Genomic DNA, 12,447 nt, shown 5'->3' on the forward strand with positions numbered 1-12,447 from the left:
AACCATACACAAAAATAAACTCAAAATGGATTAAAGACCTAAATGTAAGGCCAGACCCTATAAAACTCTTAGAGGAAAACATAGGTAGAACACTCTATGACATAAATCACAGCAAGACCCTGTTTGACCCATCTCCTAGAGAAATGGAAATAAAAACAAAAATAAACAAATGGGACCTAATGAAACTTAAAAGCTTTTGCACAGCAAAGGAAACCATAAACAAGATGAAAAGACAACCCTCAGAATGGGAGAAAATATTTGCAAACAAAGCAACTGACAAAGGATTAATCTCCAAAATTTACAAGCAGCTCACGAAGCTCAATATCAGAAAAACAAACAACCCAATCCAAAAATGGGCAGAAGACCTAAATAGACATTTCTCCAAAGAAGATATACAGATGGCCAACAGACACATGAAAGGATGCTCAGCATCACTAATCATCAGAGAAATGCAAATCGAAACTACAATGAGGTATCACCTCACACCAGTCAGAATGGCCATCATCAAAAAATATACAAACAATAAATGCTGGAGAGGGTGTGGAGAAAAGGGAACCCTCTTGCACTGTTGGTGGGAATGTAAACTGATACAGCCATTATGGAGAACAGTACGGAGGTTCCTTAAAAAACTAAAAATAGAACTACCATAGGACCCAGCAATCCCACTACTGGGCATATACCCTGAGAAAACCATAATTCAAAAAGAGTCATGTACCACAATGTTCATTGCAGCTCTGTTTACAATAGTCTGGAGTTGGAAACAACCTAAATGTCCATCAGATGAATGGATAAAGAAGACGTGGCACATATATACAATGGAATATTACTCAGCCATAAAAAGAAACAAAATTGACTTATTTGTAGTGAGGTAGATGGACTTAGAGTCTGTCATACAGTGTGAAATAAGTCAGAAAGAGTAAAACAAACACCATATGCTAACACATATATATAGAATCTAAAAAAAAAAAAAAAGGTTCTGAAGAACCTAGGGGCAGGACAGGAATAAAGACGAAATTTTTAACATGTGGAGGTGTCTTGCAGGTTGTCCAGAAAAAAACATCAGGGATCCAGATATTGGATTGAGTAGAAAGTGTGGAGAATATCTGAGGCCTTGGCAATAGAGATCACTGAATTAAGAGCTGTCTTTTGTTTTCCTTCTGATAAGAAGTTGTAAGCTCAACTAAAGATGACCACTTTGCTTTCAATATTTAATTTGTAAATTTTAATTTATATTTTCAATAAACAACTCAGAAGCACAAAAATAACAGCAGAGTCACACACTGATAAGATCATGTTTATTTAGTAATGTCTGACAAACAGAGAAAGTAAAAGGAATATTTTAAAAATGTATAATTTATATTTATATAAATACTTCAAAGGAGAAAAGCTGAACACATAAGGTGACATTAGAAGAATGTATACATTTTAAGTTTGCAACCTATCTTATAGTCTGACAAGTTAGATACATGTATGTAGACACATATATCTTGTTCATGAGTTTGATAACTAAGGCCCAAGGATAAGTTTGGGGATCTGTACAATAATTCTAAACTCCCATAGAGTTTGTGGTATCTTGTCACTGCAGTCTTGTCGATTTTGTTCTTCTTTTTCAAAATTCCACTACCAGCACACTTGAAAGTCATCGAGGGTTGTAATCAGGTGCTTTGGGCCTCAGTTTATTCATCAGTAAGGCGAGAGGAGCCCTGCTGATATGTTCTGCTTCTTCTGAATTAAAAAACTAGTGATCCCCAGCAGCCTGCAGACACATACAAATGTCTGAGGGCTGGTAGAGGCTGGTCATCTACGTATAAGGGAGAGTTTTCTGTTTAGCTTCTTTCTTTTGGAAAGGAGTCAACTTGTCTGAAATGGAGCCAATTTATGACACCAGTGCACTTAATTAATAAGCATTCCATTACTGTAGATACAGCTTGTTTTCTATGTACACAAAAACTAATAATCTCTAGATTTCGAGTTGACGAGCTATATGTTTCCTCGGATCTCGGAATTTGAAGTTCAGAGTTGAGCTACTCAAAATGAGCGCTCCACAGAGAACCCTTAGGTCAAATCTCAATCTATGGTGAAATATTTGTATGATGACACCCTCAGTATGACCTTAGATTTCACTGTTGTCATTCATTACTGTGACCTTTTCTTGAAATTTCACTAGCGTATAACAAAATGAGTGTAATGGGATACAGTCTACACAGTAAGACATGTATCTGATTTCTGAAGTTTACAGAAATTTTCATGTGTAGTAAACAGCACAAAAGAATGTCATCCCTAAGCACTATCCTGAGCTTACCTTGATTCCAAGTTTACAGTTAATCATATCTTTCATGAAAAAAAAACAGACATAACTGACCTCATATGACCACAGAAAATACATGGGACGCAGATGTGGATAATAATTCTTTGTAATTTTTCTTATAGTCATTTGATAGTGGGTGGCTACAGGTTGCCTCTGTAGGTGGGCTTCTTAGGGGACACATTACATTTCTCCTCTGCTGGTGTTTGGCTTTAAGTCTTGGAGGAAAGATGCATTGTTATGAGGACAGTTGTTGTGACAGGTGCAGGTCCCGATGACCATCACTGGTTTCTTGAGGGTCTGGCCTGGGGAGCACTGGAACTCCACCTGGATGGTTTTGGTGTTGTGTGGGGTACAGCACCGGCCATCGCTGCAGACACCGCAGAACCTGGGCTTGTAGGTGTATAGGCTCGTGCAGTTCTCAAACTGCAGGTGGATGGCTTTGAGTGACTTGGTAGTGCGGAGACACTTTTTCCCTTTCTAAGAAAGAAGAAAAGGAGTGATGCATGAAACGGTCATCATTCCTCCAAGGGATCAGTGTAGGCATATGGAATAACTTGCTAGTTGCCTACCCAAAATCTGTTGCTCTTTCTTCTTTGCTAACAGAATGTTAATTTTGTTTGAGTAATGCGGTCCACTACAAGTATATTCTTCCCCAGAATATCTGGGAGCTTGCAATGGCCTTGTGGCCAAGTTCTGGCCAGTGATACATAAACCAAGGGATCCTGGGAAATCCTTTGCCCTTCAGATGGGTACAGTTCTTAATCGCTTCCTGCATTCATTTGCCTTCCTATCTAGAATGTGGAAATCATGCCTAATTGTATATAACCATCTTTTGACCATGTGGCATAAGCATGAAGATGAAAGCATATGTATGATAAAGAAACCTATTTTTTCAAACCACTGTAAATAGGCTTTGGCGTTGTTATTAGCCCAATACATTCTTAGGTGTTATAAAGAGAAATGGAATAAATATGGCATCACTGCAAGCCTACTAATGTTTCAAATATTTTTCAGACATTAACTTACTTAACCTTATTAGGAACATTCACTCATACAAGGAGAAGTTATTCACATAAAGAGCAACTGTCCAAGTTTTATAGATGAGTAAACGTAGTCTCAGAGGCCAAAGTGATCAGAAAACATCTAGAACCTGAATTTGTCTGACACAAAGCCCGTTCCTTCTATTACACTGTGACTCAGGAAAGTCTAAGACAGTGGGATTTAAGGTTAGTTTCCATGAAGGCACGGTAAGTGGAGAATTTATTCAACATTCCATTGGTAAGAGTTGAAGAGGAACCCTGATATTGATAATTCAGTAAGACATTGATGATATGTTAATTTCCCACCTAGATTTCTTCACCTAATTTGTCACAATTTTCCACTGCTTTTCACCTTCCTAGTTGTAATCCACAGCTTGTGGAGTGATGAGACTTGGAATTCTCTAAAATTGGTAGCTCTCAAACTTTAATAAGAGTACATCAGAATCATCTAGAGGGTTTGTTAAAACACACATTGTTGGGCCTTACACCCAGAGTTTCTGATTCAGTAGGTTTGATGTGCGCCCCCATAATTTCCATTTCTAACAAGTTCTTAGATGATGCTGCTGGTCTGGGGAATCACGCTTTAAGAAGCACCATCTCACATTTAAGAACCTTTTGGTGATAAGGAAGTAATGATTATTTGGCTGGCATTTCCCTAGATTCCAAACAAATTTCTGGCCCCTTAATGAAATACATATATATATATACTATAAATAAATGTCTTAAATATAATATCTCCCAATATCAAACTTGGTGCAAGGTACAAGAAAAATATGAATTTTAGAAAAAGAAACAATAGAAAAAGCAAAATTTTAAAGTCATGACATGGAAATGGCTTATTTAATAAGAAAGTTACTGTGTACTTGACAATATTTAAAGGCTTCTTGTTTTTTCCTTTTTAATATTTAATGTTTAGTGTATATTTTTGCCAATATCCACAAAAGGGTACAAGGTCTGCAATATCTCTGTGTGTGTGTGTGTGTGTGTGTGTGTGTGAGAGAGAAAGAGAGAGAGAGAGAGGGAAGGACAGACACAGAGAAGAAGGTGTTTCTAGGGGCTCTTTCTAAATTGGTGGAAGAAGCATAAAGTTAGAATGGACCTCAAAAAGTCACACAGCTAAGTAGCCATATAACAATGCAACCACTAGAGACTCTTATTTTATCAATAAATAGAAATGATGCTTAATATTAGGTAATGATATTTATGTTAACAGAGTAATCTATGCCCAGCACTTCACAAATTCATTCTATTTAATCCTCATGACAACTCTGAGGTAGGTATTGTTAATGTCTCTGTTATCTGGGGGAAAGAACTGAGGCTTAAAGGTTAAGAAAATCACCCAAGATCCCATAGCTAGTTCATGTGGGAAGCCAAGATTTAAAGCCAGGCTGTCTGGCTCCAGAGTTGCACCCTTAAGCGTGAGATGATATTGCCTCAGTGGAGAGATATGTAAATCTTTCATTGTTAGGAACTGTTTTATTTTGGCCTTAGGTTTGTACAAGGGTCCATATACTAGTTCGATTTGGGTACTGCATTTATCTGACCTAGGGCTCTGCTAACAAGGCTTGTGATGTCATCAGGAACCAATCAGAGCTTCTGATCTGCATGCCTTGTACTCAGCATTAACACACTGAGTTGATATCATTCCAGCAAAAAAGGAAAGAAATGTGCTATTTTATTTGGCACAGATAGCCTTATGCTGGCAAGTGTACTAGTCATACTAGGCTTTTTGAAATACAGAAAATAATTCCCAGACATCCATTCATTTATTCATCAACAGTTGTTTATCAAGCACACAGTACATCCCAGGTAGGATGTGGGGGACTGAGGGATGAGGAAGGCAGATGTGGTCCCTACTCTGTTACTTCCTTCAGACTGTGTCTCCCTGTGAGCTTCAGAAATGACCTCTCTAAAATAAATCATGTTTGACCACTGAGTAGCCAGTTTTTTCCAGGATGAAATGAGATTTGCCAGACTTTTCTCAACCGGGGACATTACTGTAGAGGTCTGGCCCCTCCCTCTTCATCTGCTGTGAGTTGCTGGGGATATTTCAATACATTAAAGAGAAAATAAAAGAAGGTAAACTCCTTCATTAGAGCTGACCTTGAAGTCAGCTTCACAGTGACTTTCTAAAGCCCAGGCCCCCCTCCCGAATAAAACATAACTCTCAACTTTTAGGTTGTGATATTTTTTAAGTCTACAGGTGTAAAGTAAACACTTTCTGAAGAGGAACAAAAGAAGACAAATCTCAACATTTGGAACAACGGGCACCAATGGTGGACATTCTCAGAAAGATCCATCTGACAAGACACAGGAAGAAGCAGTTAGAATGGTCATTGCCCCCTTTTCCACAGGAGTGCGGAATGGACAAGACAGTGGGGAATTGTTACAGGGAAGAGCAAAATCTGACTCCATGTTGGATCTGTTTCTTTTACTTTAAGCTTTGCTTTTTGTTGCTTTTGTTTTTATAATCATACATAATGGACTGCCTCAGGGAACCCTGCCCTGCTGCTGCCTGAATGTTAAACTAAAGTGCCTTTGTTCAGCTCACAGGGAGACAATCTGACCCTGCCCACCTGTGAATGCCTGCAGAAAAGAAGAAAGTAACACATCCCCTCCCTGATGCTGGCCAAGCCAGGAGATATTTTGCAAAATCAATGGTCTTTTTACTTTATTTCCTCACCTCCTCCCCCTCTCTGTTCTATAAAATAAACTGACATCCAGACCCCATTAAGATGGTTTTTGGGGACACTAGTCCGCCATCTTCTCGGTCTGCTGGCTTTCTGAATAAAGTCACTATTCCTTGCCTTATAAGAAAAACAAAAACAACAACAAAAAATAAAACACAGGCCCCAACGAGGCAAGGCCCCTCTGTGGTGGGGGCTCCTCCCAGGCTCATACCTTATCTGCCGGCTGCTTGTGCTCTTGGTCACAGGGTCGCACCACGCAGAGCCGGGTCTGCTTCACCATCTCGCAATGTGGATTCCTGTTGGTGACCCGGGTGGAAAAACCCATGCCACAACTCTTGGAACACGCACTCCACTCTGTGGTCTGCTCAATGCAGTTGATACCTGAGTCGGAGACTGCAACTCCTAGAGTGGCTTCGGTCCTGTAGGCTACAGGATGTTGAAATAGGGACAGTGTTATTGCGTAAAATGTGGGGATGGCAAAGTGGTCCTTTCAACCATCATTAGGAAGAGCGTCTCATCCAGTTCGGTACCTGTGCAACTCAGGTGTTCTCAGGGGGCAGACCTGGATCTCTGTATTTATAAACCCCTAACAGGTAGCACGATGCCTGGCACATGGTCGGCCTTCAAGAAATCTTTGTGGAATGACTGTCCGATTTGTTCATAAGAAGTTTAGGAGGACCTGTCTTTGAGAAGCTTAGTAGTTCTAAGAATATAGCACAGTATAGCATCAAAAACCATTCCATAAACCGTAATGTTTTCAATGTGTGATTTTGTCCAGAGAAAGGATAATGAAAAAATTGTAATTGGATGAGTAAGTAGAACCAACCAACTCAGAATAGTGATGGAGGTAATGCTCTGCCTTAGGGAGGTAGAATTGGTTATTTGGGTTGTAGGATATAGTCACTGGGACTTTGATGACAGACAGTTCTGTCTCAACATTTAATATGCATGGCCTAGGGCACATCTCCTCTCTTACATGGCAGTTTTCCTATCTGTAAGCATGGCTGAGAATTTCTGACTTCAGAAAAACTGTGAAGTTCTGTGTACTGCCAGTATAAATAATCCGGCTGATTAATGGCTTCTAAAATATTCTCTACTGGATCTTGAATGTTTGCTTTTCAAAAAATATCACTTCCTTTATCAGCCAAAACAAAAGGAAAAGCAAAACAAAGATCCTAAAGTATCACTTGATCCTTCCTGCAGCACCTGGAAAGGTGGCATTTCTCTGTGACACCTGTCCAGGGATGGCATTCTTTAGGGAAGCTGGTCTTAAGAGTGCACAGGTAGTTGACAGAGTCCAGAAAAGAAAGAGTCATCACCAGGCCCTTTGCAAATGGCTTAAATGGTGTTCCCATGGAGTTGACACTTGCCACAAGTACAGAAGCTCTATCGATTACATGTTTTGCATAAAGTTGCCAAAGCACATCTTTGCAATGTTAACAAGGGTCAAGTGGGACAGACTAAAATATAAATGGCAGTCGTGTAATAAGAAAACTCGTCCCTATGGCTCAACAGAACCACTGGATGTGATTCTTCTTCAGAAGAGGCTGTGTGTACTTCAGTAACTTGTCTGGGATTCCAACACGTGCTGTGTCTGATCTCAGTGGGCAAGCTGGACTCCACAACTGAATGACCAGAAGCTGAAGCCAGTTTCTCACTGCAGATCCCAAAGAGCATACATGCTTCCTGCATGCACTTAGTCCTGTGCTGTGATCATTTTCAGGTATGTTGAATTTCTCACCTGGAAGGGTTTGGAGGTCCCCTAATGTCCCCGTCTCATTGGAGTCACAGATCCACTTTTCACAGCACTCCCCAGGCACTTTAACTTTTCTCGGAGCTGGGCAGTCAGGCTGGGGCAGTAGCAGGTCCTCTTCACAGCGGGGCACACAACCAACCTGCCCATCTTGGCAGGCGCACTGGTATTTGCAGCTAGGCTGGAAGGTCTCTCCACTTTGGTAGATGACTCCATCGAACACACAATTGTCTCCTTCTATCGCTAGAATGTTGGGGAAGCAGAGCAGAGAGGGAAGGGGAGAGAAAATCAAGAACACGGTGCATCGAAGAGGCTATATAAGAGCCACAGCACATATTCCAAGCCCCAAATCATTCTTTTCCTAGTTGAGGCCATCTGGTTGCTGATCCACCACCAGCAGAGAGATGTCCTCATGGAGGCCTCCCAGTGCAAGAAGAAACACTCAAGACCACCCAGTCCCGCCACTCATTTTACGCACGAGGAAAGATGGGCAGAGCCGTGAAGTGACATTCCCCAGGGCCCTCAGCTGTTGTTCCCAATGATAGTGTCGTTTCGCAAGAACCTCCTTAGATTCTCCTACTCCAGAAGCTCAGAATTAAAAAGAAAAAAGTGCTCTTCATACGCCTCCAAACAGGTTAACTGGTCAAACTGGGAAGGGCATCAGGATTCCTTGGCATTCCAGCACGATAAATCATTACTCGTTTAGAGAAGAAACTAAAAGCCTATTCCAAGCCCTCTTATCCAGGGAGGCAGGGACAGGTCTCCAACTAAATGGTGCACCGTGTGGGAAATTGATCCCCAGTTGATTAAGTTTCACCATCCTGGATTGGCTGGTTGCCTGCATTTTTATTTTACTCACGGCCCAGACAGGGGTTGCATAGTCATCCCAGGAGAGCAGTGGCTGCTTTGGCTCAAACAGGACAATTACAGGTGTGAAAACAAACCAGCCTGGCTACAGTTGGGGGAAGTGTGAGCCTGTAAGTAAGCCCAAGATTCCATCACCCCCCGAGCGTACCCTGGAAACTTCCAAAGGAAATGACTTCACTGGCCCTTAACTCTGCTCTGCTCCCTGTCTATCTAGATTCTTCTCTAGGGAGGCAAATGCTTCTCACCTCCGCGGGCAGGTTTCCCTTCTGGCTTCTGGCGCTCCGCAAAGCCCCACGCGCCCCCAGACCATCCCCGGCACACAGCGCTCCATAAACATCACCCACGGCATCACTGTTAGTATTTGCTCATCACCCTCTCGGGAGTTGGGGGGAAGGAGAGAGGAAAGAGCGGGCAGCTCCGCTAGCTGAGGGACAGGAGGTCAAGCGGAGGAGGGGGCAGGGTTACCCATGCAGATGCCAGTTTGGGCGCTGGGGTCCGCTCTGCGGTCGCAGAAGAGACCGCGGCTCTCCTCGCAGGGCAGCATCACGGAGCAGCTCTCGCCGCGCTGGCGGGCGCACACCAGGCAGCAGGAGCAGTCGTCCAGCACGGCTCTCACCCCGGGGGCGCAGGTCGGCGGCTTCTTGGGGCACGGAGCCGGGCACGAGGAGGGGCAGCGCGGAGTCGCAAGGACCTGGGGGCGGGCGAGATCAGGAGAAACTTCTTAGCAGGGACCCTGGAAGGCAGAGCAACCCCGGGACCGAGCAGGGGCCGCCCAAGAAAGGCAAAGTAACCAGAGGCACCTGATGAGTGCGCCACTCACCTGTCCCAGGAGATGGAGGAGCAGGAGGAAAGCCAGGCAGCGGCACTGATTGGGTGGACCGAGTCGCAGGCTCTGCGCACTCTGCATGTTCAGGCGTTTTCCTGCCGCTTTCACAGGGCTTTCCAGGTCGGAGATTGGCTCTGCGCGCGCTGCTCCTGGTCGGGCTCGCCCCTACCCGGCGCCACCGCGCAGGTTTTATAGCGCGCTCCTGGGACGCGCACAAGCCGGTTGGCTGCAGCTCAGGCAGGAGGCGGGGGGATCGGCGGGGTGGGGAATGGAACGAGCCCCGGAGTTGCCATAGCAATTGGCCGTGGGTGCTGCTCTCCTTAGGGCGCGGCCCCGGGGCCTGCATGTGCCTGTGTGTAGCGACTGGCTTTTCCCAGGGCGCCGGGAGGGGCTGGGTGGAGGCCCAGGGCCAGGACCCAGGGCTTCGCCGAGCGCGTGGGAAGGAAACGCCTGTTTCCTCCTGGAAGCTGCTTCGCTTTCCCCCAGGACTAAGACACCGCCACTCCCCGTCACGCTTCTCCTCCACCCTGGCCGTTCCCAGCTGGGTTGCAAACGTGGGGTGCCCCTAAAGGGGTGTCCGATGTTTGGGACCATCTGTGAGGGGTTGGCTAGAGGCCCAGGGGTTTAGTCATAAAGGAAGCACATGCAAGTTTGTCACCGTTTAGGGCACGCTTTGAGAGTGTTGAGAGAGGGGGAGGGGAGAGAGGGAGGAAAGGAGAAAGAGAAGGGAGAGAGTAGTGGCTGGGGACGGGGCGGGGGGAGCAGAAATTAGAAGAAATCTTAAAGTGAGGATGGGGGACGATGCTGTTTACCGAAAGGCAAAAAGTCCTTTTGACTTTAACCATTCCAAGCCCCGCCGATTCTGCAGGTTTGGTAGAAATACAAGTAAAACATAATGAAATAAAAATACAAGAGCCCGAGGTACATAAAAACTTTCTTCCTGGTAGAGGAAAACCTTGAAACACCAGTGGTGTCACGCCTCCTGTGAAACAGCACATGTCAGAATACAAGAGCCTGTGAGAATTTATAAGGCCCCTTCAGCTCAGCCCCTGTCAAAACCTCAGCAAATTAAGGGAGGACTGGGGGAGGTACTTGCTTTACTGAGCTGACGCTCCAGCAAATCAAACCCCTCTCCCACCTGGCACCTACTTTCAAAAATGACTGCCGTGAAACGCTTGTCATCTCTCATGAGGAGGAGAGCAGTCTGACTGCTCCAGAGTTGACACTGCTTGATGGTTTAAAACAAAATGTCTCCCCTGTACTTCAACTTCGCTTCTGCCTCAGGGATAACTATGTCCAGCTCCTTTGGGGGTAGTCGTGTTGGAAAGACACTTTTCAGAAAAATTATACAGGCTTGGGATGGCACTCTAGGCTTTAAAAGGAAACAAATTTCCTCTAGGTCATCCAGCTCCGGTGTGAAGAAATCAAAGGCAGCTTACGTAAGGGCCCAGGTCTGCCCCTGCCACGCCTGCTTCCCCGCATGCAGTCATCCCAAGCCTTTCAGTATAGTTCTCTGAGCAGCTGAAAACTGCTGTTACATAATTCCGAGCCTACATGAATTCTGCTTTCTTTGAGGAAAAGCAGACGGAGCAGTAAATCTTGGTGACAGATTGAAGGATTAATTTGTGCCATGTCGAGGACACTCAATACACTCTTCAAATTGATGGGCCCCATGGGTCATCTGGTCTAGTGACGCTTCCACCTGGCTGCACGTCAGAATCAACCAGGGTGTATTTTTGAAAAATATAGATTCTTTTTTTAATGAGTTTAAAAAAAATTGAAGTATAGTTAATTTACAATGTTGTGTTAGTTTCAAGTGTACAGCAAAGTGATTCAGTTATATATATGGGTTATTACTTTCCGTTATAGGTTATGACAAGATATTGAGTATAGTTCCTTGTGCTACACAGTAGGTCCCTATTGTTTACCTATTTTATATATACTAGTGTGTATATGCCCGTCCCAAACTCCTAATTTATCTCCATCTCCCCACCCCCTGCTATCTATCCTCTTTGGTAGCCATAAGTTTGTTTCCTATGTCTGTGAATCTATTTCTGTTTTGTAAATAAGTTCATTTATATCATTTTTAAGTTCCATATGTAAGTGATATCATATGACATTTGTCATTCTCTGACTTACTTAATATGATAATCTCTAGGTCCATCCATGTTGCTGTAAATGGCAGTATTTCATTCTTTTTTAAGGTTGAGTAATATTCCATTGTATATGAAAAATATAGATTCTTGGACCCAACCCTCAATCCACTCAGTTGGATTTTCTAGTGAAAGCTCTTGGTAGACAGCACTTCATTGTACTTGGAAATGGGAGCTGGCCTTTGGAAACCTTGATATGGGACAGCTAGGAGCACAACTGTTGGAGAGGCAAGACTATAGGCCAAGTTTTCACTGTATGAATTGACAGAACAAGGAGAAATTGGCAGCATGGAGGTTGGGCTGACTTTTGCTGGAGAAGGGGAGGATGAGAGGAGACATGTAACTTTAGGACAAGGAAGATGTCAGGTCACTGCTAACGTGTGCTGCCCTTCAGGTCTCTTGGTTGCTGAAAGTGATAAAAACCAAACTGGAGCTGGTTCCAGAAAGACGACTTTATCGGACAGAGGCTGTGGTATTTCGCATAATAATGATGTGGGAATGGTGCTGCTAGGACTCAGAGGCAACCGAGATCAGGGCCTCGGAGCCATGAAGACTCCATCCCTCTATCTATCTTTATTGCTTCTCTGTGTGTCAGCTTCTCAGTCTGTCCCACCACGGACCAGCTTCTAATGTTTAAGGGAAGTGTCATCCTTAAGTTCTCCAAACCTCTTACATTATGACCTTGTCACCCCAGAAGGAATGTCCACTCTGTCATCTGCTATAAGTATAAGGACCTCCACATTAAAACAATTGGAAATTGAAAATGGAGACATCTGATGACAATCATGTCAGGTCCTGCTTTGCCACCTC

At 43.9% G+C, this 12,447-nt stretch overlaps 1 protein-coding gene across 1 annotated transcript; it reads right to left on the bottom strand.

The window, feature by feature from the left end:
- Positions 1–1,281: 1,281 nt before the first annotated feature.
- CCN3 (cellular communication network factor 3) lies at positions 1,282–9,634 on the bottom strand. Its single transcript, XM_082674764.1, has 5 exons — positions 9,479–9,634; positions 9,124–9,349; positions 7,780–8,034; positions 6,250–6,464; positions 1,282–2,785 (listed from the first exon to the last, which is right to left on the bottom strand). Exons 1-5 carry the CDS (start codon positions 9,563–9,565, stop codon positions 2,489–2,491), a joined length of 1,080 nt encoding a protein of 359 aa, XP_082530890.1. The 5' UTR covers positions 9,566–9,634; the 3' UTR covers positions 1,282–2,488.
- Between the last annotated feature and the right edge of the window lie 2,813 nt (positions 9,635–12,447).

Source organism: Grampus griseus (genome assembly GCF_964374135.1).
Source record: "Grampus griseus genome assembly, chromosome: 17".
NCBI classification, from domain to species: Eukaryota; Metazoa; Chordata; class Mammalia; order Artiodactyla; family Delphinidae; genus Grampus; species Grampus griseus.